Source organism: Podarcis filfolensis (genome assembly GCF_964270895.1).
Source record: "Podarcis filfolensis genome assembly, chromosome: 8".
Lineage (NCBI taxonomy): Eukaryota > Metazoa > Chordata > Lepidosauria > Squamata > Lacertidae > Podarcis > Podarcis filfolensis.
Window position 1 is genome coordinate 64,914,356 of NC_139611.1, and position 27,432 is coordinate 64,941,787.

At 44.5% G+C, this 27,432-nt stretch overlaps 1 protein-coding gene across 2 annotated transcripts; it reads left to right on the plus strand.

The window, feature by feature from the left end:
- The first annotated feature begins 781 nt into the window (after positions 1–781).
- WDTC1 (WD and tetratricopeptide repeats 1) lies at positions 782–27,432 on the plus strand. Of its 2 annotated transcripts, XR_014551362.1 has the most exons (17): positions 782–1,159; positions 6,386–6,534; positions 7,761–7,844; positions 9,486–9,532; positions 10,675–10,786; positions 13,449–13,636; positions 14,166–14,348; positions 15,663–15,757; positions 16,091–16,206; positions 17,875–17,950; positions 19,718–19,814; positions 20,329–20,502; positions 21,245–21,480; positions 21,957–22,125; positions 22,315–22,507; positions 23,096–25,108; positions 25,227–27,432. XR_014551362.1 is itself a non-coding variant. In XM_083627241.1 (16 exons), the coding sequence occupies exons 2-16, from the start codon at positions 6,406–6,408 to the stop codon at positions 23,291–23,293; spliced, it is 2,097 nt and encodes a 698-aa protein (XP_083483367.1). In that variant the 5' UTR covers positions 782–1,159; positions 6,386–6,405; the 3' UTR covers positions 23,294–27,432. The 2 variants fall into 2 exon arrangements, 1 of the variants encoding a protein (XP_083483367.1); XM_083627241.1 differs by having other exon boundaries at positions 23,096–27,432.

Here is a 27,432-nt window from a genome sequence, read left to right on the forward strand (position 1 = left end):
ATTTGGCATTTCTTCATTACATATACAGCAGAAGCATCATTTTCAAGACAAGCCTTGCCACGAGCCGGGCAAATCTGGAACTAAACTTGGCAATAAAATAACACTAATATTCTTTCAACTTTTATTGTCACTTTTTTCTTGCATGACATGGACTTTATGTAACTGTACTTATTCTATGTGCCTATTTTATCATTTTGCTTTTAACCTTTTAAATTTTCATCTCTTGCTACTATTGTTCTCTCTCTTATAAAAGGAAATTTTAAAAAATTAAAACAAAAAAGGCAATTCCTACGCCTTTTTTTTTTTAAAAAAGCATTTCCGGCGGACACCTACAATTTCCTAGTGAACACCATGGTTCTAAACTTTCACACTGCCATCCGACGCATGTCTACTCAAAAGTAAACACAACAGAGTTCAACAGAACTTACTCCTAGGTAACCATGCATAGCACTACAAGCAAAAGAGAAAAGAAAGATTAGTCGCGAAGCTCCCCCAGGCGGCTTTCATAGAGAAGGCGGGTTTCTGCCCTGAAGAATTCCTCCTCCTCCCGCTTTCCGCTGGCCTAGGAAGGAGAGCTCATTTCCCTCTTTCGCAAACTTCAACTCCCAGCATCCCCTCTGCCCCTGGTACGCCGGCCCCTCCCCCTCCCCTTTACGTTACTCTAAGTGCGCAGATTGGCCCGAGCCTCCAACCAGTCAGCGGCCTCCCCTTTGGCCATTCCGGCCGTCACTCCCAGCACGGCCAATTGGACGTTTAACGTCAAGGGAGGACGCGCTATTCCCGAAGCGCCCTTACGCCGCTCGCGCCGCGGAGGGGCCGGCGCGGGGATAGGGGTTGGTGGCGCAGTTAGCGTCGCGCAGGCGCTGTGCGGTCCGAGTCGGAGAAAGGGGAGGGGGGCGGTGGGAGAAGGAGGTGGCGTTAGCTGGAGCCCCAGACAGCTGGAGGGGATAAACAGAGGAGGGGGCCGCGGAGGGCTCGGGTCCCAGCCAGGCCGGGGCTGCGAAGCCTGGCGAGCGGCTCAGGCTGCCACCCAGCCACTCACCTCCCGGAGGGGCCCCTGCCCTGGCTCGGGCTTCGGGCCGCCCCCCTGCATGGAAGTTCAGGGGCTTCGTCCACTGGCTGCTGCGGCTGCTGAGCCTGCCCTGAGGAGGCCTGACAGGTAACTCCCGTGACCCCCCCTCCTTCCCTCCCCGTGAGAGATATCGGCTCCCCCCTCCCCACTTTTTTTCCTCCAAAGGTAGATTCCCCCCTCCAAGTGACACACGATCCGCCCCCCTGCACTTCCTTGATTCCGTAATAACCTATTGCCCCATAGTCTGTTTCAACAACCCCCCCCCCACGTTTCCTCCCCCCTCCCCACGTGAATTTACAGGGGCACAAAATGGACCGCAGCATTTTGGGTTTCGAATAAGCATGTAGTTCCTCTGGCTGCTTTTGCAACCTCCCACTGTGTTCAAGAGAAGTTGGTGCACAGCTCACTCCAGGTTTCTTTCCCCCCACCTCCTTGAGGTTTCTGTCTCTCTCTTCCTAGCAAATTCCAGGGTTAGTCTTTCACACAGCAACGAACTCCCTCTTCCCCTTCGTAAAGAGATGGTGTGCTTTGTGGCCCCAGCAGATTCACTGTGGCGGAAGCTTTTAAGGAAGGTAGGAAGTTGCCTTCATGCAGAGTCCATCTAGCTCAGTATTATCTATGCTGACTGGCAGTGGCTCTCCAGGGTTTCGAATGGGTCTTTCCTGGCCCTCTGTGGAGATGCTGCATATTGTGAGCTGAGGACCTTCAAGGAACATAAGAAGCTGCATTATACCGAATCAGTCCAATGATCCATCTACCTCAAAAGTGTCCACCCCTTATCAGCAGCAGCTCACCAGGATTTCAGTTAGGGCTTTCTTCCAGCCCTACCTAGAGATGATGGGGGTTCTGCAGGCAAAGGATACGCTCTGCCAGAGAGCTATCCCCCAAATTTTAATAGAGTAAGGCCCAGTTTGTTAGCAGAATTAAAAGCCAAGTTCATTAAAGCTTCTGTCACACTATGAGGTATTGCAAGACTTTAATAGGTAATGTTCTATGGTAACTGATCTGAAATGTTTGCCTCAACACAACTGTCCCTACCTTGACCATAGAATAGTTATTTCTCTTGCTGTCCTTGGAACACATTATTTTAATACTGTGCCAGCTGTAAAAGTGATAAAGGTCTGGCAATATTTGTATGTGTTCAGCATTGTGATTGTGAGCGGGAAGGAGGTTTGGAAAAAGAGCAATCTGTGTGCTCTATGTGGACACAGACACACAAACACCAGCCCTCCTCTCATTGCTAGTAGTGCCTGTCTTTGTATCTTATGTTTACTGCCTTGCTACTGTTTCTTTCCTGTCTTGCCTCTTCTGTCAGAAAATTGTCCTTCCTAAATTTGATAATTTCTTAAATTCTGCAGTAGTTTTAGTATTATTCATAGTTGTAACCCCAACAGTTCTGAACCCTTGGTTGTTCCCATCCCACTTTTTTATACATGGGGAAGTGAGGTAGAAGTGAATGTTGTGCTGAGGGCCTCCTTTCATTTTCTTAGCTGTGGAGGAAATGTGTGCTAACTGCTAACTTCTGACTTCCCAAATACCTTTCCTTGATGCCCATTTCCCTGGCCAATGATATCTTGCACCCTGCATCCCCTTCCTAAAGCATGCTCCTTAACTACCATTTTAGTGCATAATTTAAAACAGGGTTGGTTTTTGTTGTCAATTGGTATCCAAAGTAGGTTTATTTCGCTCATGTAATTCTGGGCTTTTGAAAATCTCTGTGCCCTGCTTTCTGCTGTGAGTGTGGGCATTTGTATAAAGCAGAGTGCAGTATTTCTTTTTATCGACATGCTTCCATGTAGACCTCATGGGGGGAATTAAACCTGTGCTTGCTTTTTATTGTAATGGCAAACTTTAAAAAAATAGGTATGAAATCATGTCGCACATGTGCCTCTGACAGCATCAGAAAAGAAGTAGAACAAGCTCAAACATTAACCTGTAAAACCAATCTAGATTAAATGTTTTATGTGTTAAATGAGTATATCTAGCAAGTGTGAGGCTTAATGGCCAACCTGTGCTAAAGGAAGTTGGGAAACATCATTTGGCTTAATACTGGCTGACAGCCTGTATGGGAATGTGTTCAACTACTGGTGGATGAATTGCATGACTGAATATGAAGATGGAAAAGTGCTTATAGGCATCATCTTGCTGTGAATGCAGATCTTCAGCATGCCTGTGATAGGTTACACTAGAAGATCCATAGGGCTCACTACAGCACAAGTATAGTTGCCAATCGTAGTTGGCTTCAAAGGTAGTTCATGTTTAGAAGCATAACAATGATTTAAAACATAAAGGGTAGCCATCTAACATGTTACATAAAGAAAATAGTGCCAGTTAAATTGTGAATTGGCAGCCTTGTTTAGTTAAAAATAGATAGAAATTATCAAGGCCTTAAGAATAATTTAAAAACAGCCAGAGAAGGAGCCAATCATAAATCCATTGGAAGGAATTCCCCAGTGACAGGGCCACTACTGAAAAGTCTCTGTATCTTGTGACAACCAACCAAATTGATGTGAAGAGTGGGCCTATAAGCAGTTATCACCACATTGCAGACAATTGAGGCGGATTAGTGACAGTATAAGTGGAGGAGCAGGACTATAGACACAGCAACTGCATTCTGTCCTACTTGCAGCCTGATTCCATGCAGGCTATTCAGGCGTACCGGTAAATTCTGCTCTGTTCAGTGAGATGTGCTCCCAAGTCAGTGTGTGTAGGATTGTAGCCTTTTAAAGGGACAGGCAGCATTTTAATGTGGCAGTGTAACAATCCTAGTCAGGCATCCAGTTTCCCATGCCACATGCTCAGTCTGTTTCAGGAAACACATCTGCTTGGATTGAGAAGAAAGCCTCCAAAAGTGGGTGGATGAGTTGACCCTTTACTTCCCCTTCTCATGTAATTGGAGCACTGTGTCTTGGCCAACTATCTTTCTTCTCCCTTTCAAAAGTGAGATCTCCTTTGGGCTATTAGGCTTCTTTTGAGTGGTTAGCATAGTTTCTTGCTGCAGAGGCTGACAGCCAGACATAATTACATCAGTATGGGACAGAATGGCTGTCAAGTTCTGTCCCCTGTCACCAAGCCTGCCATGCGTTTCTCTGAGGTTGGACTCCATTGAGCACGGATTGCAATGCTGGCTGAATCCCATCCTGAAGAGGCATCCAAGTCTTCAACTGTTCCTCTGTGGCGAGATGGTGTCCTAGCTTCTTCATCCCTTTCTACCATTAAACAAGCCCCTTGGGGTTTCTGTGCATGATCAGTTATCTTGAGTGAGCACTGCAGCTTGTTTGTTTGTTTGCGAGCATGATGCATGGCACAGCCAAAGCTCAAGCGCACTTTTAAAAAAATGAGGAAAAGCCTATCTTGATATAGGCTGTTTTTCCTTGCTTCAGTGGTTGGTTGCATTGCTCGCATTCCTTCCTATAGTTTTGCCTCACGCTAACAGATTATAGGTAGTGGTGTTGAGTGAGGATCACAATTCACAGCAAGTATGTAGCTAGCTGGCCAAGATAAGTGATGACTAATACGCAGGGATATATATAAAGTTAGTGGGGAGGGGGAACAAAATTTATTGAATTAGAAATTTTATCTTTATTAAATTTATATCCGGCTCTTCCCAAAGGAACCCAGGAGAGCAAACACATCAGTGATAAAGCAATACAATTAAAAATGAACATTTAAACATGTAAAAAGATCTAAAATCAATCAAACATTTATAAACAATTATAGTGGTACCTCGGGTTACAGACACTTCATGTTACAGATACTTCAGGTTACTGACTCTGGTAACCCAGAAATAGTACCTCGGGTTAAGATATTTGCTTCGGGATGAGAACAGAAATCGTGGCGGCAGCGGGAGGCCCCATTAGCTAAAGTGGTGCTTCAGGTTAAGAACAGTTTCAGGTTAAGAACAGACCTCCAGAACTAATTAAGTTCTTAACCCGAGGTACCAATGTAAACATCTAGAAACAGTTTAAAACAATCCTTATCCTCTAGGCTAATAATTTCAAGGTTGCCAGGAATGGTTTCTTTGAGCTATCAAATGCCTGAGTAAACAGGAATGCTTTTAAATTTCCTCCTGAAACTAAGCAGTGAGGGAGGCAGACCTCACCAGACCTCCCATAAATGGGTTTATGCCACGCAGGTAGCATGCAGTAGTGACATCACCAACAGGGCCTCCCCTGCCAATCACTGGGCCTGAGATGGTTAATCCAAAAATCTCCAAGCCTTCCACACAAAATACTAAAGTAGTTATCAGTAATATACAGATAAAACCAGCAGGATTTAAAAACCATTTTACGCACCTGACTTATGTCCAGATAGGTTTTCTGTACTAAAAAAAAAAAAAGTCGGTATCTAGAACAGCATGATTAAGGTGCCTGTCTATTATTAATAGTTGGGGTGTTCCAAAGCGTGGGTGCTGTCATGCTGAAAGATCGACTCATGGATGTGGAGCAAATGTTATATAGCACTTGTGAAATTTACACAGATAGAAGTGACACATATGGGGCAAGGCAATCCCTCAAGTCAACTGGCCTCAAGCTGTTATGGGCCTTATATACTAATAGTAAAACCTTGAACTGGGTGCAGTAGCAAATTGGTAGCCAGTGCAGATCCTTGAGCAGAGGTGTAAAATGCTAACAGGATCCCACTCAGTGGACCAACCACAAGGGAAGCCTCACATAGAGTTCATTGCAGTAATCCAGTCTTGAAGTTTCAATTGCCTGGACTACCTCAGCTGTCGCAACTGTCGTAAAGCTCAAGGTTCATAGGTGGCATGCCAGTGGATGCAAGTTGTTGGGGAGCAAGAGCAGAAAGGGGATGTTGCCTTCCTTCCCTGCTTCACTAGCTTCCTGAGGCACCTGGTTGGTCACTGTGGGGGAGTAGGTTGCTTGAACTAGATGGCCTTTGGTTGGATCCAGCAGGGCTCTTCTTATCTCCAAATGTGAGTGATAGATTCCGGCAGCTGATGGGGGAGAGGGGAGATCATAGTGGTAGGACTAAGGGGATAGGTGGTGGGGACTAATGACCTTACTTGAATGGGAGAAGGTGGTGTAGGACCTGAGCCACAAGGTGTTGTGATAGCCGTGTGTTTAGATGGCTTTAAAATGGGGTTAGGAAAGGCAGCAATATGGAGGTCATGTTATCAATGACTACTAGCCCTAATAGCTAAATGGAATTTTCAGATTCAGGGTCGTCTTGCAAATGCCATTCGCTGAGGGCGGTGAGTCAAAGCAGGAGAGGACCGTAGCCATCATATAATGATTTTCTGTATAAATAATAAAAAATCTTCTCTTCCCCACCCCCCTTATTTGACCACAGGTAATTTCAATGCCTTCTGTATGGACACGAACTCTACTGGAATGCTCGGATGCACAGCAACACCTCCACTAGCTTGCTTTCGTCAGCCCTATTGTGAGAAGATGGCAAAAGCAAACATTACTAGAGACCTCATCCACAGGCAGCTCAAGGTACCTCTTGTGCTAAAGGGAGGGAGGATGATAATGAACTTGAAAGGCAGTTGGAGTAGTTTGGTGTGGTCTCAGAGAACATACTTTTAATGTTTTAAGCTCAGATCAGATGTCATGGCCAAACCATGGTTTGGCTGTCAGTGGTGCTGGCTCTGGGTTCTTTTGAGGGGGGTAGAAGATGGGCAAAATTCCCTCTGAAGGCTTTCCTTGCTGAGTGGCTGTAGCACCTCTGCCCTGCCACTGCCCAGTCACTTGCCCTCACCCTCTGGACACAGAGAGAGTGTGTGTTTGTGCTCTGTCTTATCACTCTCATTGCTGCTAGCCCACTTGGAGAAGGCAATGAACAGGTATATATGTATTTTACTTCATAGCTCAACTGTCATCTGTACAGATAAGCAGGTGGAATACAAAACATAAATAAAACAACCAGATGCACAACAATAAAATACAATTTGAAACAGATAAAGGCAACCAAAAACAACCATTCACTTAAAATGTCTTGGGAAAATAGCCTGACATCAGAATGATGACAGTTGTACTTGTGAGAAGAGGGAATTCTGCAATTAGGGCACCACTGCAGAAGGCTCATTTATTTAATTTATTTTGCATTATTATATGTTGCTTTTTGTCAAATATGCGCAAGGTGGCTTACATCAAAACAAATATTTATTAAAATTTATATACTGATTGGTTGCAAGACAGACAAACTCTCAAACCTCTTATATTTGTAGGACTTACAAAAGCAGTCAAAGTGCAATTAAAAATGATAACAAGCAATATTAAATGCAAACAGACTAGAAGCTGCTGGGTGGGGGAGACACTTGAAATTAAACTAAACATGGCGTCTGAAAGCTTGCGGAGAACAAAGAAGTCTTCACTATGTGCCAGAATCCCATCAGTGGCCACCCATGCGCCTCACATTGTTAAATATGGAGCATCCCCCAGTTGTGAAACAAGGAGAAGAGCCTCCTCAGAAGATCTCAAAGCAACAGCAAGGAGAAGAAGCAAGGGGCTTTCCATCATTCCACAGCTCCGCTGCTGCATTTGAAAAACTCCTCTCCTTCACAGCCACCCTCCATACCCTGGATTGTGGGGGCACTTGGAAAAGGGCCTCCATGGATTATTGTAATGCTGTGCCTTGTGTTGGAACGGTATAGAGTTAGATTTAAGAGCTCACGTATTGATTCCTGACGTAGTAAGGCATGATATCCATTTGCTCTTTATAGGAGAAGGGTGCCCTCAGCTTTGAACGACACTATCATGTCACTGACCCCTTCATCCAGCGCCTGGGCTTGGAGGCAGAGCTGCAGGTAAGTTGCAAGTGCTGGAGGAACTGTAGTACAGCTCCTCCCCTTACAATGACAGCTGCTGAATGCTAACGAAAATCCAGTTTCCCCCTCAAGGATTGGTGTGCCCCTTCTGACGCATTTTACATTTATTTAACAATTTGTGTTGGCAAAGAACCACCTTCAAGTGCCACCGTTTTTAATCTCTTTCAGGGATGGGGAATCTGTTGTCCTCCAGGTGTTGTTGGGACTCCAGCTGCTACCATCCCTGACCATTGCTCTTGATGGCTGGGATGATGGGAGCTGGAGCCCAAGAGTGCTTGGAGAGGTTGCCCATCCTTGGTCTACTTGGATTTCCCCCTTCCAAGAGCTAGGTCAAGAATTGAGCACCTACTTATGTGTTTGTGATATGCAAATCTCAGCTAGATCTAAAGCGTCAGTATCCTGTGAGTATCAGCCAAGCAGTCTAATCCTATGTAAGGTTACCCAGTTGTAAGGCTCGGTTCATTAGAAAGTGACATTATGAACCTACTTCCCTCAAATGTCCATGATTCATGGCTATTTTTTTAAGGTAAAAAGACCACATGGCCACCTTGTCTCTTATCCTCCTTATTTTACTGAACTAAGGCTTTTTAAACAGGAGCATGGGCCTTTGCAGACAGTAAGTTCCTTGGCAGAAGGTGGCAATTCAGTAGCTGCCCCACACTGGTTGGCGCCAGATAACTTGTCAGAACTTGATGTATCTGCATCACAACCCAATTTCAGTCATGTTGAATCCATAAAATATCAGAGGTGGACATGATTTTTAAAGGGCACTGAGACAAGTCAGAGGGTGTTGTTGAGCCTACCCCCTGCCCAGTACCCTTCCCTGTCTTTAATCTCCTTCCTAGCTGCCTTTCTTCTGGTGGGGCTCCTTTGGGAAGAAGGCCTTTTGTAGGACAAGGAGAGTTCGGCACCCTTTCCTTTCTATCGGAAATCATAGAATCATAGAACTGTAGAGTTGGAAGGGACTCCAAGGGTCATCTATTCCAACCCCCTGTAATGCAGGAATCTCAGCTAAAGCATCCATGACAGTTGGCCTTTACATTGTTCTTTACATTGCTCCTTCATTTTATAAGGATTCAGCAGTGGCTGTGCTGACACATGGGCTGACCGTTGCCACCTCTAGCATTGAGTCTCAGTTGCTCTATACTAGAGCAGTCTTCTCCAACCTCCAGTTATTGTTGGACTCCAACTGGCCACCAACTCCAGCTAGCATGGCCAACGATAAGGGGTTAGGGAAATGGGGCTTGAGGATTCCTTTCTCTCTTCCTCTCTTGGGAGCTATAGTCCAACATGATCTGGAGGGTGCCAGATGTTAGAGAAAGATCTTCTGGATTTAGTGGGGGCTGCTTTGCATTTCCTGCAACTTACTCTTGTTAGTTGTAGTGCGGGAAGATTGTTTTCATGAAGTACAGTATGTGCAAGCAAGCACATTATAAGTAGTCAAGGGAGTGACATGGGACAACTCACACTATACATCCAAAAGAGGGTCTGAGAACTTAAAACTACAAGGGGAATTGGACATGTCCAAATAGTGTGATATTTTATTTTATCCCCGTCTTGGAATCCTGTAAAATCTAAAATTTGTATAACTCTTTGCATCACCTTATATAACTCTTCCAGGGTCATACTGGCTGTGTCAACTGCCTTGAATGGAATGAAAAGGGAAAGTAAGTATGTCTTAAAATTTAAAGGATGACTGTAGCATGTATCCAGTGAAGGGAACTCTGTAAAACGTGATGAGCAACTGAGTTTACGATGGGGCCGCTTTCCATTTTGCTCTCTTGCTTAGCCAAATGGTGCCTTTGCTATTGTCTTCCCACTTCCAGCAGCAATTTTTCATTCGTTTTTAAAGTGCAGATTAAGCACATTCATGCTGTGGCTAGCAGCTGTCAAATTGAGAAGTCATTGCCTTTGTGCCCTGCTTGTGAGCTTCTGAAGACATTTGGTTGGCTGCTATTTGAAATTAAATGTTGAACTGGATGAGACCTTGGCTTAATCCAGCAAGACAAATTTTACTATTTTATTTCATGCAATACAATGTCGTGACTTTCAGAAAGGATTAAATTGGGAGTGGAGAATCTGTAGATCTCCAGAACTACTTTCAGAATTTTTTTACAATCAAGCTGTGTATAAAATTTATGATATAAAAAAATAAGATGAAATAAGTCACATACATTCCCAACTCCTATCAGCCCCAGCCAGGATGGCCAAAGGTTGAGGAGGATGGGAATAGCAGTCCAACAACATCTGGAGATCCGCATGTTCTTCATGCGTGGATTAAATGCTGGGAGATGGGAGTTATGTTAACCATAACATACTGTAAGCCATATAAAGGCAGGCTGCACAGCACAACCTGGAGACTTGCTGGAATAGAACCTGTGGACCATGTTTGACATGAGAGGCCGGAAGTACTTTCTTACCTGTAAGTCAAGTCCTTGTATTGCAGGGAAAGTACAGTAGGGAAGAATAGACAACTCCATTAAATGTCTATGGAAAGCTTATCTGGCCAAGGGAACAGTTTAAATCAAAAGGCATTAGTTGGAGGTATGGGGCACTTTCCACAAATTGTAAGCTGATGATTTGCCATTATCTTGTCCTGTTTCTGTCAATTATCATGCTGATAGTGGAGACATTTGCTTCTCCTTCTAATTCCTTGCTGTACTCCACAAACCTACATAGATTCTAGAGTGTCCCAGGTTGCACTTGCACCTGAGGTCTTCCTGCAAATGAATGTGGAACAATATGGAAGATCAGAGTTGTTTTCATGGGCAACAAAGCTCATAACGCTTTGTCTCCTTTGACTTCTCAGTTTGCTGGCCTCTGGCTCTGATGACCAGCACACGATAGTGTGGGACCCGCTGCACCATAAGAAGCTCCTCTCCATGCATACAGGACATACAGCAAACATATTCTCAGTCAAGGTGAGTGGGTTTTGGGCAAAGTGGTGAAAGGGTGAGCAGAGGGGAAATGGCCTCTTTAAGCAGTATGCATTTATGAAAGGGTCATGCAACAACATGTCACAGTGAGGAGTGTTGCTGTTCAGGATTCCAGCCATTCCATTCTATTGTCCCCTCCACTCAACATTTATGCAACGTTTCTTGCCTACATTTATTCCTCAGTAGGCCAATTTTAGGGTTGCCCTGCCTCCCTTTAAAGGTTTTGTTGTTGTTTTTAGTTTTTGCTCTTCTGCAAACCTTGTGATTCCCTAAGCCTTCAGTGGGGAGTCTTCAGCCATCCAGATGTTGCTAAACTGCAGCTCCCATCAGCTCCAGCAAGCAAGGCTCAAAACCTCATGTACTTGTCTAGCTACACAAGCAACGGCACTCCCAGTCTGAATATTTGAAACAGAGGAGAACTTTTAAATCTTCAGCATTAGGAAGCAGACTGGACGCTGCTGTGACAAATCTGTTGTGCAGTGTCTCAGACCCAGGGACAGCCCCAGGCATTTTGAGGCGAATAATTCAAATGATGCCTGACTGATGGTGCTGTTCCACAACTGTTGCCCATTTCAATAGCATTTGTCCCAGAGAACCTCCCAGTTGGTTGTGCCCTGTGGGTCAAATAATCTGTATTCCCTTCTGCTGCCATTAATGGCACCCCAAATCCTCATGGTAGGGCTGTCTCTGCTTCAACTATTTTTACATGGCCCGGACTTGGACTGTTTTTGGATGGTCAGTGTTGTTATTTCCTCATTCCCCAGTCAATATACCAGTGGTGTGAAATAGCTGTCATCAGCACAAACTTCTGGCATGCCTATTATGGCCTGCATGGGTTTTCTCTTGTAGCTCATTGCATGCGCACTAGCTGCTGTGTTTATGGTGACAGACTCATGTGACTGGTTCATCCAGTCCACATTCAGCTGAGGCTAAAGAGGGAAAAGGCGACTGCACAGATTGAAAAGTGAAGCTTGCAGTTGTGTGACTCTCTTGCTGACATCAGAATGAATGTACAGACACCAGCTCCACACAGATAATGGTAGAGGCAAGCACAAGCCCCAAGTTGTGATGTGTTCCTGTATATACTGAATGATGTGTAGTAGCTACAAATCTCTGGGTGAATGAGTGAATTGGGCAATGTATTGTGCATACTTATCACACTTCTCTGGGATGCTCCAGTTCAGCATAAAGCAGGATGTCATGTGATGTGCTGTCTGAATAGGTGGATTTCCTTTGTCACAATTTTTATCTCTCAGTCTTCCATTTCTGTTCTTTTATATTTGAGCATAAGGCAACTTATGAAATTATTATAAAATTATCACTCAGTAGGGCAGGCAAAATAACCCACAGTTTGACCAAAAGTAACAATCATTTATTTCATAAAATTTATATACTGCTTGATTGTTTTTTGGAAAAAAACACCACCACAAGACGCCTGAAAACAATTTGCAAAAAGAAGAAAATATATACGGTGGTTCCAGTCCACATCAAGACACTCCTTATTGTATGCAACTAGTGGGTCCTGCATGGTGATGTACTTACTCATACGCATTTCTCAAATATATAGCGGGTGCCAGATTAGCATTGTAGCAGCTCAACACGTACAGATATGTGGTCCTTCCTTGCTGGATCAGGGTGTATCTCTAAGGCTGGACTGGGGAAGCTGTGGTCCTCTGGATGTTAAGAACATAAGAAAAGCTTGCTGGATCAGGCCAATGGCTCATCTTATCCAGCATCTGATTCTCACAGCTTTCACCCAGATGCCTGTGGGATCTGAGCACAAGAACCCCCCCCCCCAATTTCCAGCAGCTGCTATTCAGAAACATTGCTGCGCCAGACTGTGGAGGCAGAGTGTAGCCTCCATCACTTCTAGCAACCATTGACAGACTTACCCACATTTAGCTTGAGGCCTGGGGCCAAATGGCCCTCCTGCTTTCCCTGCCTCCCCAATTGGCCCTGAATCGTGAGGGGTTGAGACTGAGATTATACCAGTCCTATCACCATGGTGTACCTGCCTTCCTGGCCATTTGCACATTGAACTTGACGTGAGCATATGCACCAACACACACACACACACACACACACACACACACACACACACAAAACCTAATGTGCTTAATTCTCCCTGCAGCCCCCCCATCAACACACATGAGTGTACATGTACGGTATGTACTTTATGTGCCCTGGAAACATTTGCATGCAGGGCTTGGGTTTCTTCCTCTTGTATTTGTCCTAAAAGCACTCTTAGGAAATACTAGAAATTTCACTGGAGGTGGGCACTTACCAGTTATGGGGTGTATCCAGTGTTCTTTGTCTATAAGTGTAAGTTCTTTTGCGTTGGCAGCAGAAATTCATTGCACAACAGATTGTTGTACAATAAACTGCACAAGGTTACCAGCAACCCGCTTGTGCATTACCTTGTGCAACAACATTCCCCTGGTGCAAAACACTTTGTCAGCGGAACAAGCAGACCACTAAGTGATTTTCATTTAGGGCTACACTGGATACAACCCAAAGTCAATCAAATAGGGCTGCTCAGCGGCACTATCCTAAACAGGCAATAGGATGCCTATTTGTTGTTAGGGGAAAGTGTTGTGGTTGTGTTGGAAGATCCATGCTTTGAAAATCTTGCTTTGTTTCTCCACAGTTCTTACCACATGCAGAGGATCGGATACTTATCACTGGGGCTGCCGATTCCAAGGTGCATGTCCACGACTTGACGGTTAAAGAAACCATCCATATGTTTGGGGATCACAAAAACAGAGTCAAGCGTATTGCCACAGCTCCCATGTGGCCCAACACCTTCTGGAGTGCAGCTGAGGATGGGCTGATTAGGTACAAGTGCTTTCTTATCTGAAGAGTAACAGCTCTTCCTACTAAGGGCAGTGAATTTTGTGAGGATGCGAAGAACTCTCTGTTGGATATTACAGTACTGCAGTTCCCAGGCTTGTGTGGTGTGGTGTGAGAGCCAGAACTGTTTGAAGCCAAATTCAGTATAAGGTGCAATGCTGCCTTATACTGTGTTGATCATTGGCCCCTTCAGCCCTGTACTGTCTGCTATGTCTGGCAGCAGCTCTACATAGTCTTTGGCAGAGACTTCACATTAGCCTGCTACTCTAAACCTTTAACTGGAAATGCCAGAAATTGCACCTGTGACCTTTTTGCATGCAAAATGTGTGTTCTGCCAATTAGCCTTCGTCAAAGAGAACCCACCTAAGCAAAACCTAGGTAGGAAGAAGTAGACCAACAAAGCATTGGCACCTTAATTCCCCACTTTCCTTGGTGGCTCAGTGTGTGATGCCTATCAGTAGCATCTTCTGTTCTGTATGTACCTGTTAACACACTTTCATTTGTTCATTTTTAGACAGTATGACCTGCGAGAGAACAGCAAACACTCAGAGGTCCTGATTGACCTGACGGAATACTGTGGACAGCTTGTGGAGGCAAAGTGTCTCACTGTCAACCCCCAGGACAATAACTACCTGGCAGTGGGAGCCAGCGGACCTTTTGTACGGATCTATGATATACGCATGATCCACAATCACAGGTAATGGTAACTAATTCTTGGAGCTTGGTCAGGTTTAAGTCTTCAGGCAGAAGGGAAAATAATGTAAAACCAAGAAGAAAGACTTGCACCAATTCAATGAACTGTAGAGGGGGCTGCAAACTCAGAGTACACTACAGGTTCCTTAGCGTTAGCTGTGCTGGTTTTGTAGCAGCAGACCATCAGTCATATTGCTGTGGACTACAGGCCGACATTTATTTTAAGCTTAGCCATAGAGTGTACTCTGCCATGAGATGGAGTGCTTGACTGCCTCACCATAAAGGTGGACATAATGCACTTTGAACATGACGGTGCATCCAGGGTCACATGAGTCATTTCTGTTGGCCAAACCTTGGAAATTGTTCAGCTGCAAGTGGATATATGTGGCTGTTGTAGAGAAGTAGACTCTTGAAAAATATTCAGGTTAGTTTATTGCAACAAAAGAGAGGGACCTGTAGCAGCTTTTAAAAGGTGGAATGAAGTAGCACACAGTTTCGTTTCAGAGAGCTTGATTCCTGTAGGGTATGATGCGGACAGTAAAGGTCATGAATATATTAATGTATGTACATGCATAGAAAAACTGTGTGTTGGGGAGGGCAGGGACCAGCTTTATAAAGTGAGATAAAGGGGTACATCTTGATCTTTACTTTTGCTGTAATTGAAAATTCTACGCCTGAATGCCAAAGCTATCAGTAGTATGACATCATACCAAAGACTTGCAGGAGAGCACTGGCTTGTATGTACTAGAAGCTATTAATTCTCATTCCTGATTGAAAGTAAATCTATGGCATTTTATTTTGTGTTAACTACATTTGCTTGCTCCCCCCCCCTCTTCTTCCCTCCACTCTCTTTCTAATTGTTCCCATAGTTGAAATCTAAATTGTGGAGTCTTTGGGACAATGATTTTTCTTTGTTTTGCTGATGTTAACTTGGTAAAGTGCCATGTTTATAAAAGCAGGAGTCTGTAATTAAAACTTTTTTAAAAATAGTCAGACTTTAACATTGTCTGTTGCACTACACATGAAGGATTATTCCTTGTGGTAAGATGCAGTCTGTATACCTAATTTATACCAAGTGATAATGCCTCCCAAATTCAGCAGCCTCCTGTTCTGTCAGTCCTCTTCTCCCATCTTTTTAAGCATATAGAACTCAGACTGTCCCAGTATCCTCTCCCACTCTGCTCCCTGGTAGTTTCCTTGTGTTTCGCCTTTTTAATTTAACAGATTTGGTACTTTTCTTCCCAAGTAAAGCAGTGGTTTTAACATTGCCCTCAAAACCAGCATCATCAAAATTAAACTATTTCTCCCTTCTGGCTAGAAAAACAATGAAACAGAATCCCACAGCTGGAGTCCATACATTTTGTGACCGGCAGAAACCCCTTCCAGATGGTGCAGCACAGTACTATGTAGCAGGTAAGACAGTTTTGTGTGTTGTGACTAATCTGGGGTCTGCTTGTGTTCCAAAAGATGGTGGTTTTGCTGTCTCATTAAGGAGGTGCAGGTGCTTTTAAGTTACTTGGACTGGGAGTGGATGGCTCAAACATGGATTTCCTTGACTGTTGATAGCTTAGTATGAGTTGAGAACTCCTTCATACCACAACTGACGGGTGCTACAAAGCCCAGCACAAATATGAGATGCTTTTACGGTAAAGCACCTTTTGAAAGTTTGTAATAGTGGGCTGAGGTCACTTCCATTCTGTGAAGTTGTAGAGGTGAGCTATGCTTGAGTTTCTTCTCGTTCTTCAGGGCATCTTCCAGTGAAATTGCCAGACTACAATAACCGGCTGAGAGTTTTGGTAGCTACATATGTCACCTTCAGTCCTGATGGTACAGAACTCTTGGTCAACATGGGAGGGGAGCAGGTAAGAAGGATCACAGATGAATTACCCATTAGAAATTGATGGGCAGGTGTTTTGGTACTGGGTTGTTGGGGGGGGTTGTTACCATTTCCCAATTTTATTTCTTTGAGCAGCCCTCATAGGGCTGGAAAGTCATTCAAAAGATTTCCTAGATAAAACTCAAAGGGGTCAAGGTCAGCACCACAAGGAGTGAGTGGCCTTTGGCTCATCCACAGTGCAGAAAATATTGCAAAATAGAGAAAGCAAAGATTCTAATCAAACCGAATGTGAAACATAGTTCTCTTATGTGGAATTACTGGTGCTGGTTATGCCTAAGAGCTCCCATGAAGAAGACGTGAAACATGTTGGGATCAAACCATACTTCCCTGCACCTGGAAGTGTCATCCCTTCTCCTTTCTCCAAATCTAGGTTTGCTGCCACATAAATCTCTGGAAGGGCCTATTTAATTATTCACTTGAAGCTAAATATATGAATTGCTTTCACTGAAAAGCATTGCATTCACTGCAGGGCCAGGTAGCTCTTCAATGGTAGTGGTTTCATACATGTGGACGATCGCTTGGCAGTCATTAAATGATTTGCACAGTGTTCATTCTGGGCAGCTAGTACTGCATATGTTTTGTAGTAGTTCCTCATCCCTCCAATCTCTTTGGGCTGAGTTTCCTGAAGATAACGGCTGTGGGGACTTTCCATGAAGGTCATGAATCCCTTGGGTTGCCCTCTAGATGTTACTGGGCTAGAAGTCTCACCATTCCTGACCATTGGCCATGTTAGCTGGGGTTGGAGTCCAGCAACATCTGAAGGGCACAGAGTTCCCTATCCCTGCCTTAATGGTCTCTGAAAATCATAGGTGCCCCGGAAACGCTGGCAATGAACAAACACCTTATCCTTCCCAGCACTATCTGATTTTGGAAGCAAAGGAACACTTTCTTTGGTACCAGGAAAGTGTGACTTGGTGTGCAGAACATGAAAGTGACATGGTCTCTGTCCATAGGTGCTTCCTTTTGGTAGTTTCACTGCAGGCTGTAGACTTAAGCTGGCTTTTCAGTGTGTATTATTATATTTTAAAAATTCATACTCATGGTTTTCAAAATTTTGCTGCTGTGTATAAAACCACATAAAATTCTCCATGATATCCTTCCCTACTCTAAATTAATAAACTCCTTCATGCTCTGTGTGTGCACACTCCAAGGCATGGGACACATTTTGGTAATTCTGATGATTCTGGGACCATTCCTAGGCTTCTGCATGTAGTCCTAGGAACACATGAAGAAATCCTTTTCCAAATGCAGGAAGTTTTTCCGTGGTTGCTTTTGTTCTCACCTGACAAATCAGTTTCCTAAGTCAAAGAGGTGGCTTGATTTAAAATTTCCATAAACTGATATAGTTTTGTTGTTTTATGACGAAGAAGCTGTTCTGTATATAACTCTGAAATCCATGATTCTTTCTTAAGACATCACTAGGCATTCAGTTCCCAGTGACCATCTTTTGAGGGTGGGGAGGCACCTTTTGGGTTCTGAAGTCATGTTTTACATTACCCAGTAGAGGACATAGTTGCTCTCTACTAGACACGTGCATATTCATGTTAACTGGCAGAAAACAAATACTTTCATTTCTTCATCATAACTTGGCTTGTATAGCCTGCAAACTTACTGTCCTCCACTTGATTTCTAGGTTTACTTATTTGATCTGACTTACAAGCAGCGGCCATACACTTTTCTCCTGCCAAAGAAATGCCACTCTTCAGGAGGTGAGCGAACTACACTTATCTTGAATTGAAGAAAGCGCCTGTATTTGTATTCAACTCCTAAGGCATTTCTTTGTGGCCACTCCAGCTTTTTGCCTGTTTCTAGCCCTCTTGGAGGTTGACATAGATTTCAAAACTGGTGTTGTCCTTGGAATGGTGGTTGTGTGGAGGACTTGCAACCCAGTTCCAGCAAATTTTACAGCTTTTTATTCCCAATCAGTGTAATTTAAGTGTCTTTGAACAAACCGGGGAGATTCCAGTCTTTAATTACTTAATGGGCTTTGCAGTATCCCATAGATAATGCGGTGAGCCTCTCCTTGCTATTCCATCCCATTGTTTTTTGGTGAATAAGTATTAGATACCCATGTTGACTTTGGTCACATTCATGCCATTGGTATGTGGGTTTTGCTAATAACATGCAAGTAAAATATGCAAAACTCACTGCTGCTTTATAGCTGTCACATTGGAAGAGGTGATCTTTACCAAACAAGTTGCCAAGGTAGGTAACTTATGACATGCTGTGGCTTTGTTTAAGAAATAAACATAATGGAATGTCAGAGCATGCTGCAAAGCAGAAAATGGGACTTTTTATATTGAGTTGTAACTCCCCAGTGCAGCACCTCTTTGCAGAGCAATAAAACCAGATGTTTATAATGGATAGACACTTATTTGCTTAAAGGGAATAGAGCTGAGGGAAGTGTATGAGGCAGGACTTAGTGGCTTTGAACAATCAACAAAGCTAATGAAACAGCACCACAAGGCTTCCTCTTTCCCTGTACCACTGCAAATGGAAGCGCCATTGCTGACTTCACTTACCACTCATAGTGCAGTTCTCTGTGTGTTCAGGGTTTCTCTCCCATTTGGAATAGTACAGCATGGAGTTGGTAGTGTAATGCTAGCATGTCGGGACACTACAAACATAAGCTGGTTCAATGGCCAATCTCCCTTTCCCAGGAACTGTAGTTTTGTGTGTGTGCACACCAAGGGGTGGGGGATAGGGATCTTAACAAAATTGTTGTGCTCTCTCTGACTTACGATTCCCAGGGTTGCTTGGGAAAAGCCGTGATAGTTAAATATGAACAAAACTTTGCCATTTAGTTATTTTTTTTTTGTTAAGTTTAAGTAAATGTGCCTCTGGAGGGAGCTGTCTGCCCATATCTGCATTCCTGGTTGATGTTGACTTTTGAGACGCCTGGCACAGGCTAGTGACAAAGAGTTTTCAGAGATCCAGGAGGAGCTGCTTCTGTCCAGAAGTCCAGGCGGGGGCAAGCACCATAGCACTTCTCAAGCTGGCAACCCCATGTCAGGAGGGGGTGCCTACTTGATGTGTGTCATTAGGCCCCCTTTGCCTTGAGTTGATCCCAAACGGTATACCTCAGCAAGCAGGTCAAAATGGTTTCCTAATGCCTTGCCAAACCCTTCATCTGTAATCAATAAAAGTTGTGGCCTTATTTGATCCAAGCTACGTGCTTTGTGTAATCGGTATGGCCGGTCCTTAGAGGTGGGGGCACCAGGCTTACACAATGAGCTGTGAGCCAGGGAAGAGCAGATTGAAATCTTGCTCCTTGATGAATGGCTACAAGTTCTATGCGAGTTACGAGTGTTTATTTCTGGGATGCAGGGGGTGGTGGTGGTTTCAACATATGTGCTTTGTTTTACCCTTGGCCTCCTTGAGGATCGATGAGTCCATGGAACTGAATGGCCAAGTATGTGCAAGATGCCTGTACTTTATCTGCAACTTACAACTTGCTTGTCTTTCCAACACTCAAGAGGTGCAGAATGGGAAAACATCAACCAATGGCGTGTCAAATGGCATCCATCTCCACAGCAACGGCTTCAGGCTGTCTGAGGGGCGAGCACACATAAGGTAAGGTGACATGCTTGTCTTAAATGATTTTGTATTTTTGATCTAAACTGTGTCCAAAAAGTTATGGGAATTTACTTTAAGAGACTGAGAACAAGAGTCAACTTGACTGGAAACTGCCAAGTCTTCACTACCCTGGTGCCCTCCAGATGTTTTAGACTACAGCCTCATCCAACACAGCTGTACTGGTTGGGGCTGCTGGGAGTTGTTGCTGTTGTTGCCATTAATGCTATTATCTTCTGTTATCTCAAGGTGATGTACAAAGCATAATAAAGCCAACGAAAACCACTTAACAACTGCATGAGAAACAGCAGAATATAATTTTTTAAAAAACAATACAGAATAGACTTCCGTGGCAGAAGCTGGGAGAACTGATTTAAATAAAAGTGTGTTTAGTTTTATAAAAGCAGAGTATAAATTTAATAAATCAAAGGGAGGTTGGGGGTAAGGAGGGGTTCCATGGCCAGGATTTATTTTGACATATTCCAGCTGTTCTCTCCTCCCCTCCTTTCTGAAGTCCACAGGTGGAGCTGCCTCCCTATCTGGAGAAAATCAAACTGCAAGCCAACGAGGCATTTGCTTGTCAGCAATGGACTCAAGCCATCCAGCTTTATAGCAAAGCTGTCCAGAAAGCCTCCAGCAATGCCATGCTGTACGGAAACAGAGCTGCTGCCTACATGAAGCGCAAGTGGTAAGCGAACGAGGCCACTTTCCTTAATGAAATGAGCCTCTCTTGCCATCTTAGGATAGCACTGTGGGAGTTCCTCTGCCCTTCCTTGATCTCAAGAGTATGTGGATATTACTTCCTCCATAGGCGGCTGTCAGTCTGACTGCTAAAGCCACTGGTCTGCATACTCTTTCATGGGCTGTCTCTTTTTTAGACTAGCCTTCCTCAACCTGGTGATGCCCAGACATTGTTGGACTCAAGCTCCCATCAGCACCAGCCAGCATGACCCAGGGAGCTGTAGTCCAACATCATCTTGAGAGCGCACAAGGTGAGGGGAGAATGCTCTCGCCAGAGGAGCCACATGAGCCCCCTCTCAGATAGTTTATGCCTTCCTCTGCTTCTTCTCTCCTAACAGAAATAATGTCTTTCCCTCCTGGGAAAATTCTGCAAGCAATAGTGCCCATATATCAGGACCAAGTATAGTCTGGCTTTTGCTGCTGTGGAAGGGAAGCAGAGGTGCTTCTGTTTTGAGGGAAATGTGGGCTCATTCATAGCTCCGTGGTAGAGTGCATGGTTTGGATGTAAAAAGTTCCAGGTCCAATCCCAGGCATTTCAGGTAGGACTAGGAAAGTCCAGGTCTGAAACCCTGGAGAGATGCTATCAGACATTTCAGAGAATACTGAACTACATGGGGGTAAATGAGTTTTGGAAGCAAGAGGGGAAATGCTTTCCCACTGAATAATTAGGATTTTTGTCACCTTTACAGGGATGGGGATCACTATGATGCATTGAGAGACTGCTTAAAGGCCATCTCCCTAAATCCATGCCACTTGAAGGCACACTTCCGTCTGGCTCGTTGTCTCTTTGAGCTGAAGTATGTGGCAGAAGCACTGGAGTGTCTGGATGACTTCAAAGGAAAATTCCCTGAGCAAGCACATAGCAGTGCTTGTGATGCACTGGACCGGGACATCAATGCAGCCCTTTTCTCAAAAAGTGATAATGGTGAGAACTGTTGTGCCAGCGTATTGCCATCCTGCCCTGAGCATTGGTGACGGCTTAGATTCCTTTTCTTGAATTATCAAACCTCTGAGGTGTACATGATTCAAGACTATTCACCTGCAACTTGCATTAGCACTGCACTTTTCTTTTTATGCCTTTATGTTTTTCTGAACAGCGCAGATATCAGTTGTATGGTAGTGGGTGTAATTTAAATCAGGGCCAGATTGAGAAGCTAGGAGGGTCACATTCAGCCCTGGGCCTGAGGTTCCCCACCCCAGGACCCAATAATTTCTGAGGTCCCTTCCAGCTTTAAAATTCCTAGGTGGCTGTTGTTGTTTAGTCATTTAGTCGTGTCCAACTCTTCCTAGGTAGAGGATGTTATTCATCGCTGTGAAGTAGGGTAGACTGAGAAGCAGCAAGGCTTTCTTGTGCTCTCCCAAGTGCTAGAAACAAGTACTATTGTGTTTGACTTTCTTTAGCAGAAGACAAGAAAGGGAGCGGCCCTATCTGGCTGCGAGCAACTGGCCGAAAAGATTCCATTTCGGACGACGAGATGGTGCTGAGGGAGCGCAGCTATGACTACAAGTTCAGATACTGTGGCCACTGCAACACCACCACAGACATCAAAGAGGCCAACTTTTTTGGCAGGTATGTCAACCTCTCTCAAGGTCAGGAGTGGGGTTTCTGCTGTTTATGTGTTGCCCTTCCATCTGTACTGCCTGCTGAATTAGGGATCGAGGGAAATTTTGTTTGGTCCACATTTTACAACAATCAAACCTAACTCTTGCTTCAATTCTTCTACTTACTCTCTCTAACGCTCCCTGTCCCCCCTCCCAGCAATGCACAGTACATTGTCAGTGGCTCTGACGACGGCTCCTTCTTCATCTGGGAAAAAGAAACAACAAACCTGGTGCGGGTGCTGCAAGGCGACGAGTCCATTGTCAACTGCCTCCAGCCCCACCCGAGTTACTGCTTCCTGGCCACCAGTGGCATCGATCCAGTCGTACGGCTGTGGAATCCCAGACCAGAGGTATGATCAGACAAAGGATTAGACAAATGCATGGATCTGCCTTCTACAGGCAACCTCTAGCCCTTGTTGCTGAATGCTTTCATGTGCTGACCTTTAAAGCCCTAAAAGGCCCAGCCCAGTATACATGAAGGAGCGTCTCCACCCCCATTGTTCAGCCCAGACACTGAGGTCCAGCACCAAGGGCCTTCTGGTGGTTCCCTCACTGCGAGAAGTGAGGTTACAGGGAAGCAGGCAGAGGGCCTTCTCAGTAGTGGCGCCCGCCCTGTGGAACGCCCTCCCATCAGATGTCAAGGAAATCAACAACTATATCACTTTCAGAAGACATCTGAAGGCAGCCCTGTTTAGGGAAGTTTTTAATGTTTGATGTTTTATTGTTTTTTTTTAAATATTCTGTTGGGAGCTGCCCAGAGTGGCTGGGGAGACCCGGCCAGATGGGTGGGGTATAAGTAATAAATGATGATGATGATGATGTTCAGAGCAATGTGCTTGCCATGGGCTAAGCTTGGAAAACCAAAAGACCCCCACCCACTTTGATTTGCCCAGCACAAGCAGCTAACGTTGCCTGTTGCCCTTCCTCTTGTTTTGCAGAGCGAGGCACTGAATGGGCGAGTGGTGGAAGACATGGAAGGCGCTTCCCAAGCCAACCAGAGGCGGATGAACGCTGACCCACTGGAGGTGATGCTGTTTAACATGGGCTACCGGATCACAGGACTGACTAGTGGTGGGACTGGAGGCTCAGATGATGAAGACAGCTCCGAGGGGCAAGTCCACTGCCGGACCAGCTAAAGCTGAACTGCCTCTCCTTCCCATGATTTTGGGGTTTTTTTGTTTTTGTTTCTTTGTTTGAAGGGAAATCTAGTTTGCTCAGTTTGAACTCTGATGAACGACTGCACTGTTTCACACTATGCACAGAGTAGGACACGTCAGCAGGGGCAAGAGTGGCTTTGTTAAACTGCTGCTACTATTTCTTCCCCCCTTTTGCCCCGTTCCAGTATTGAGCAGCATGGTAACGCGGCCTGTTGGTTTTGCCTCCCAGCAGAATCTAGTCTGTACAGGGGTTCCTTTTCCACCTTGTCTGTGAGCAGTGTAAAACTGGTAGCCATCCCCTCCTCCAGCGCTGCTGCATGGCCTGGATGGCGGGAGGCATTGCCTACATGAATGCATTTTACAGAGAGGATGTTTAAAAACTCAATAAAATGTAAAACTAGGGCAGGGATTATGGAATTAAGTTTAATGCGGTGATCTGTGTCTCTGAAGCTTGGCTTGCCTGCTCTGCTGCTAGCTATTGGCCCATAGTTGTGGCCTCTCTGGTGTCTCTTTCAGCCCACAGGACAGCTGATGAGCCCAGCTCTGCATCTAAAGCCATGGTCACAACCAAGTGGCTAGAGAGAACATGGGCAGCTTAATTCATGTGACTCTGGAGGTGCAAAATACTTGACACCAGGCAGAGAAACTGACTTCCTGGTATTCAATACTTTATTTCTTCCATGTGCAGAGAGAGAAATGGCTGTAATAGAGAGAGGCCCTGACACGGGGCTCTGTGACTTATGTGACTTGAGCTAGTAAAAAGACCTGATGTTGCTGCTCTTTGGAAAACTCCTGATTCCCCCACCCCACCCCCGGCAACTTCTCCCAGAATGTTTTCTTTCTTGTGTGTCTATGGTTAGGCATGTGGCGTATGTGGGACATGCCTCATCACTGCTTGGGACTGAATGCTGAAAGTGAACTGATTCGCTGGCTCTCCATGAGGTCGTCCTTCCCCATTTCCTTGACATTTGTGTTACCTCCCACCTCTGCCATGCATAGAGGAATCTCCATGGGGTTTGTGAACTTCTTAGTGGAGCCGCCTATCCTTTCTCAAACCTTGTTTCTGGTGGGCAGGAGTCTTTAAAGTGGCACAGGATGTTGACTCCTTTTTTTTTTTTGTTAAATGACTCCATTTTACCTGTTTGCTTCCAGCCATCAAATGGATACCACACAGTTGATGTAACGTGGCTTTTTAAAAAAATATGATTGTGACCTAAGCCCAAGAGTCCCTGGGAAATACACGTAACATTTGTTCTCTCCTCATTTATGTTAAATTGCTAGCATTGTTCCTTGAGGTAAGAATGGAGGGCGGAGAGAGAAAGGTATGCATGACCAGGACAAATGTTACTTTAAGGTTGGCTTTTAGGAACACAGAATTCCTGTGTTTTGTGAAGGATCACATGTTTGGGAAAGTGATCTCTGGACATGGCACACACCTTCACGTCTTTTGTGTCACATCTCTGGAGCAAATGGTGGCAGAAATAATGATGGCATAAAATCTGCTGTCAATACAACTTCAGGGTGTGAAGGTGTTGATAATGCGCCATTGTCTTGAACCAACTCAGACCTTCTCTTCCAGGTAACTCTTTTCTGGGATTTACGCTTGGAATTGGAAGCAAGGCAGGCAGCCATTTGTGGGTGGGTGCCGAGGAGAAATATGACTGTAACATTGCTGTCTCCATTAAACATCTTTGCTTTGCCTCCCCTTGAAAATGTGTGCCCTGAAATAAGACCTTCAATAGCATCCCATGGTCTTTCTGAGTAGAATGACATACTGTAGTCTTGTATCATGTAGTGCAGCATTCTCCAACTTGGTTCTCTCTAGATCAGTTGGGGCACCAGGTGTTGTTGGACTACAACTCCCAGCCCCCCGACAACTGGTCATGCTAGCTAGGAATGATGGGAGTTGTAGTCCAACAACATCTGGGGCTCCAAGGTTGAGAAAAGCTGCTCAAGGTGATGTTGAACTCAAATACATAGCTGTCCCAGCAAGAATGGCCAGGGGCCAGAGATGGTGGTTGTTTTTGTCTGGTGGGGCACCTGGTTTGAGAAATCCTGTTCCTTTCATGGTCTCCAATATGTTAACCAGAAAAAAACCTATGTTGTCTTTTGGCTCAACCCTTGCCAAAGCCAAGATGTATGCGTATTATACAGAAGCAAATACCTTGGTTTCACATAATTTCTTGCCACTAGGCAAATGGTGATTGCACACCCTTGCAGTCAGCATACCTCTTAGGAAACTTGGGCCAGACTATGCCAACTGTAGATTGCTCCCCTCACCATTTACTCAAACCGTATTCTGTTTTCTTGGCTGGACAGCCACTTCCAGTCCATCACTTTTTTATATTCACTGCACGCCACACACTCTTTAAAAATCAAGAGCATTGCTGTGTTTTCAAGGATCTTAAAAACAGAATATCTTCTCTGAGTATGAGTTTTCCCTTGCAGTTTTCTTATTTCGGGAACTTTCCAGTTGCTTAAAAGTACCCCCCCCCCAAAAAAAAACCCCTGAGTTGATTGCCTAGTATTTAGGTCTCTGAGGGAAGGAAATATATTTTTTCTCCTATCCCACCCACTTGTTTTTGCTGGCTTACCCTGCTGCCTTTTTCATTTCATTGTCAATGCACTTTCTCCAGTCTGTAGGAAATAAGGTGCAAGCTTGGGTCTGCCTCCACTCTGCTCTAGAAGAACACACACACACACACACACACACACACACACATATATATATATATATATATATGTATGTATATATATATGAGAACATATATACATGTATATGTATATGTGTATAGAGAGAGGCAGACAAGAGAGACAGAGCAGGATGACCACTGCTTCAAAAACATTGCAGTCTAGGGATAGCCAACATAGTGTCTGCCCTCCAGATGCTGTAGACTACAACTCCCATTGTTCCTGACCATTGACCATGCCAGCTGAAGTTGTGGTACAGAACATCAGAAGAGAACCATATTGTTTTACCCTGTTGTAGTCTTTTGGATCCTCCTTGGACCTTCAAGCATCCTGTTTATTGGATTCAATTGGCCACGGCGTTAGAACCATCAGCAGCCTCTTGTTTATTATAAATGGAGCAAAAGGAATAAAACCGCTTTGCGCATGGTTGACTATGGAAAAGCAGCATACAAATCAATGATGATGATGTATTAGGTATTCCATGGGATAAGGAGTCCAGCGAGGAGACCCTGAAAGTAATTTGCCTTTCTCTGTTCTGGAGACGAAGCCACTTCAGTGTGTGGAGGGCAGGTCACAGGTGGGAGAGGTGCACAAGCCTTTGGTGGAATAACCCCAATACAGTCTGTAACTTCTCACTCATGTTCAGTTTCTTCGTCCTTGCCACATGCCAGTTCGACTTCCTTTTTAAACCTTCACATCCAAAACTTGTGCAAAAAAAGTAATGCTGAGATTAGAAACTCTGTAGGAAATAGGTTCGGAATTCCTCTCTGCAGAGCTTCCACTGTGGCAGCTAATTTTATTTAATTTTACTTTGCTGCTGAGCACTGTGTTTTCCTTCCCTGCTATCCATGGCATGACAGCTGAAGTATCCCTTTCCTCTGCCATGGATAGATTTTTAGTTGCTGCTTAACTGAAAATAATATTCATGTTTTAATAGTGGGCTAATGGTTGCCCCATATTCTAGAGTACTTGATTCTGGGCTTGTAGACTATACTTGTGAATGAGGGGGGCATCTGTGTGGATGGAGAGAAGAAAACCGTGATGGAGGAAGAGGCGCTTTTAAATTTATCTTGTCCCTCTGCCTTAGCTTGTGTGCAGGGAGAGGATATACTCATATTGTTTTCCTCTTGGTTAACTCTTTCTAATAGAGAGATGCCCCCCAAAATACTATTTTTGTAATCAAGCACAGGGATCTCTTCTGGTGTATAAATATGATGAATGCATAGAAAAAGCTTCATTTTGGCTGCTGGGAAAACAGTTGCCATATAACTTTTCAGGAATCTGAAATGAGATTTCCCCCAAAGTATATGTCCTTGCAGAACAACTGCCTTAGTTTTTTTTTGGAAGGTGGGGAGGTAATGGGGTGTTTCTATTTCTCTGATCCCTGGAAGAGAAGGGGTTAAGCTATTAAAAGCATTTTTGTTCTA

Bases quoted from the DNA above. Each gene is read 5' to 3' on its own strand.
- WDTC1 (XM_083627241.1), top strand. From the start codon at position 6,406: ATGGACACGAACTCTACTGGAATGCTCGGATGCACAGCAACACCTCCA. The intron at 16,207-17,874 runs GTAAGAAGGATC...CTTGATTTCTAG, and splicing joins TCAACATGGGAGGGGAGCAG to GTTTACTTATTTGATCTGAC. The intron at 21,481-21,956 runs GTGAGAACTGTT...GACTTTCTTTAG, and splicing joins TTTCTCAAAAAGTGATAATG to CAGAAGACAAGAAAGGGAGC.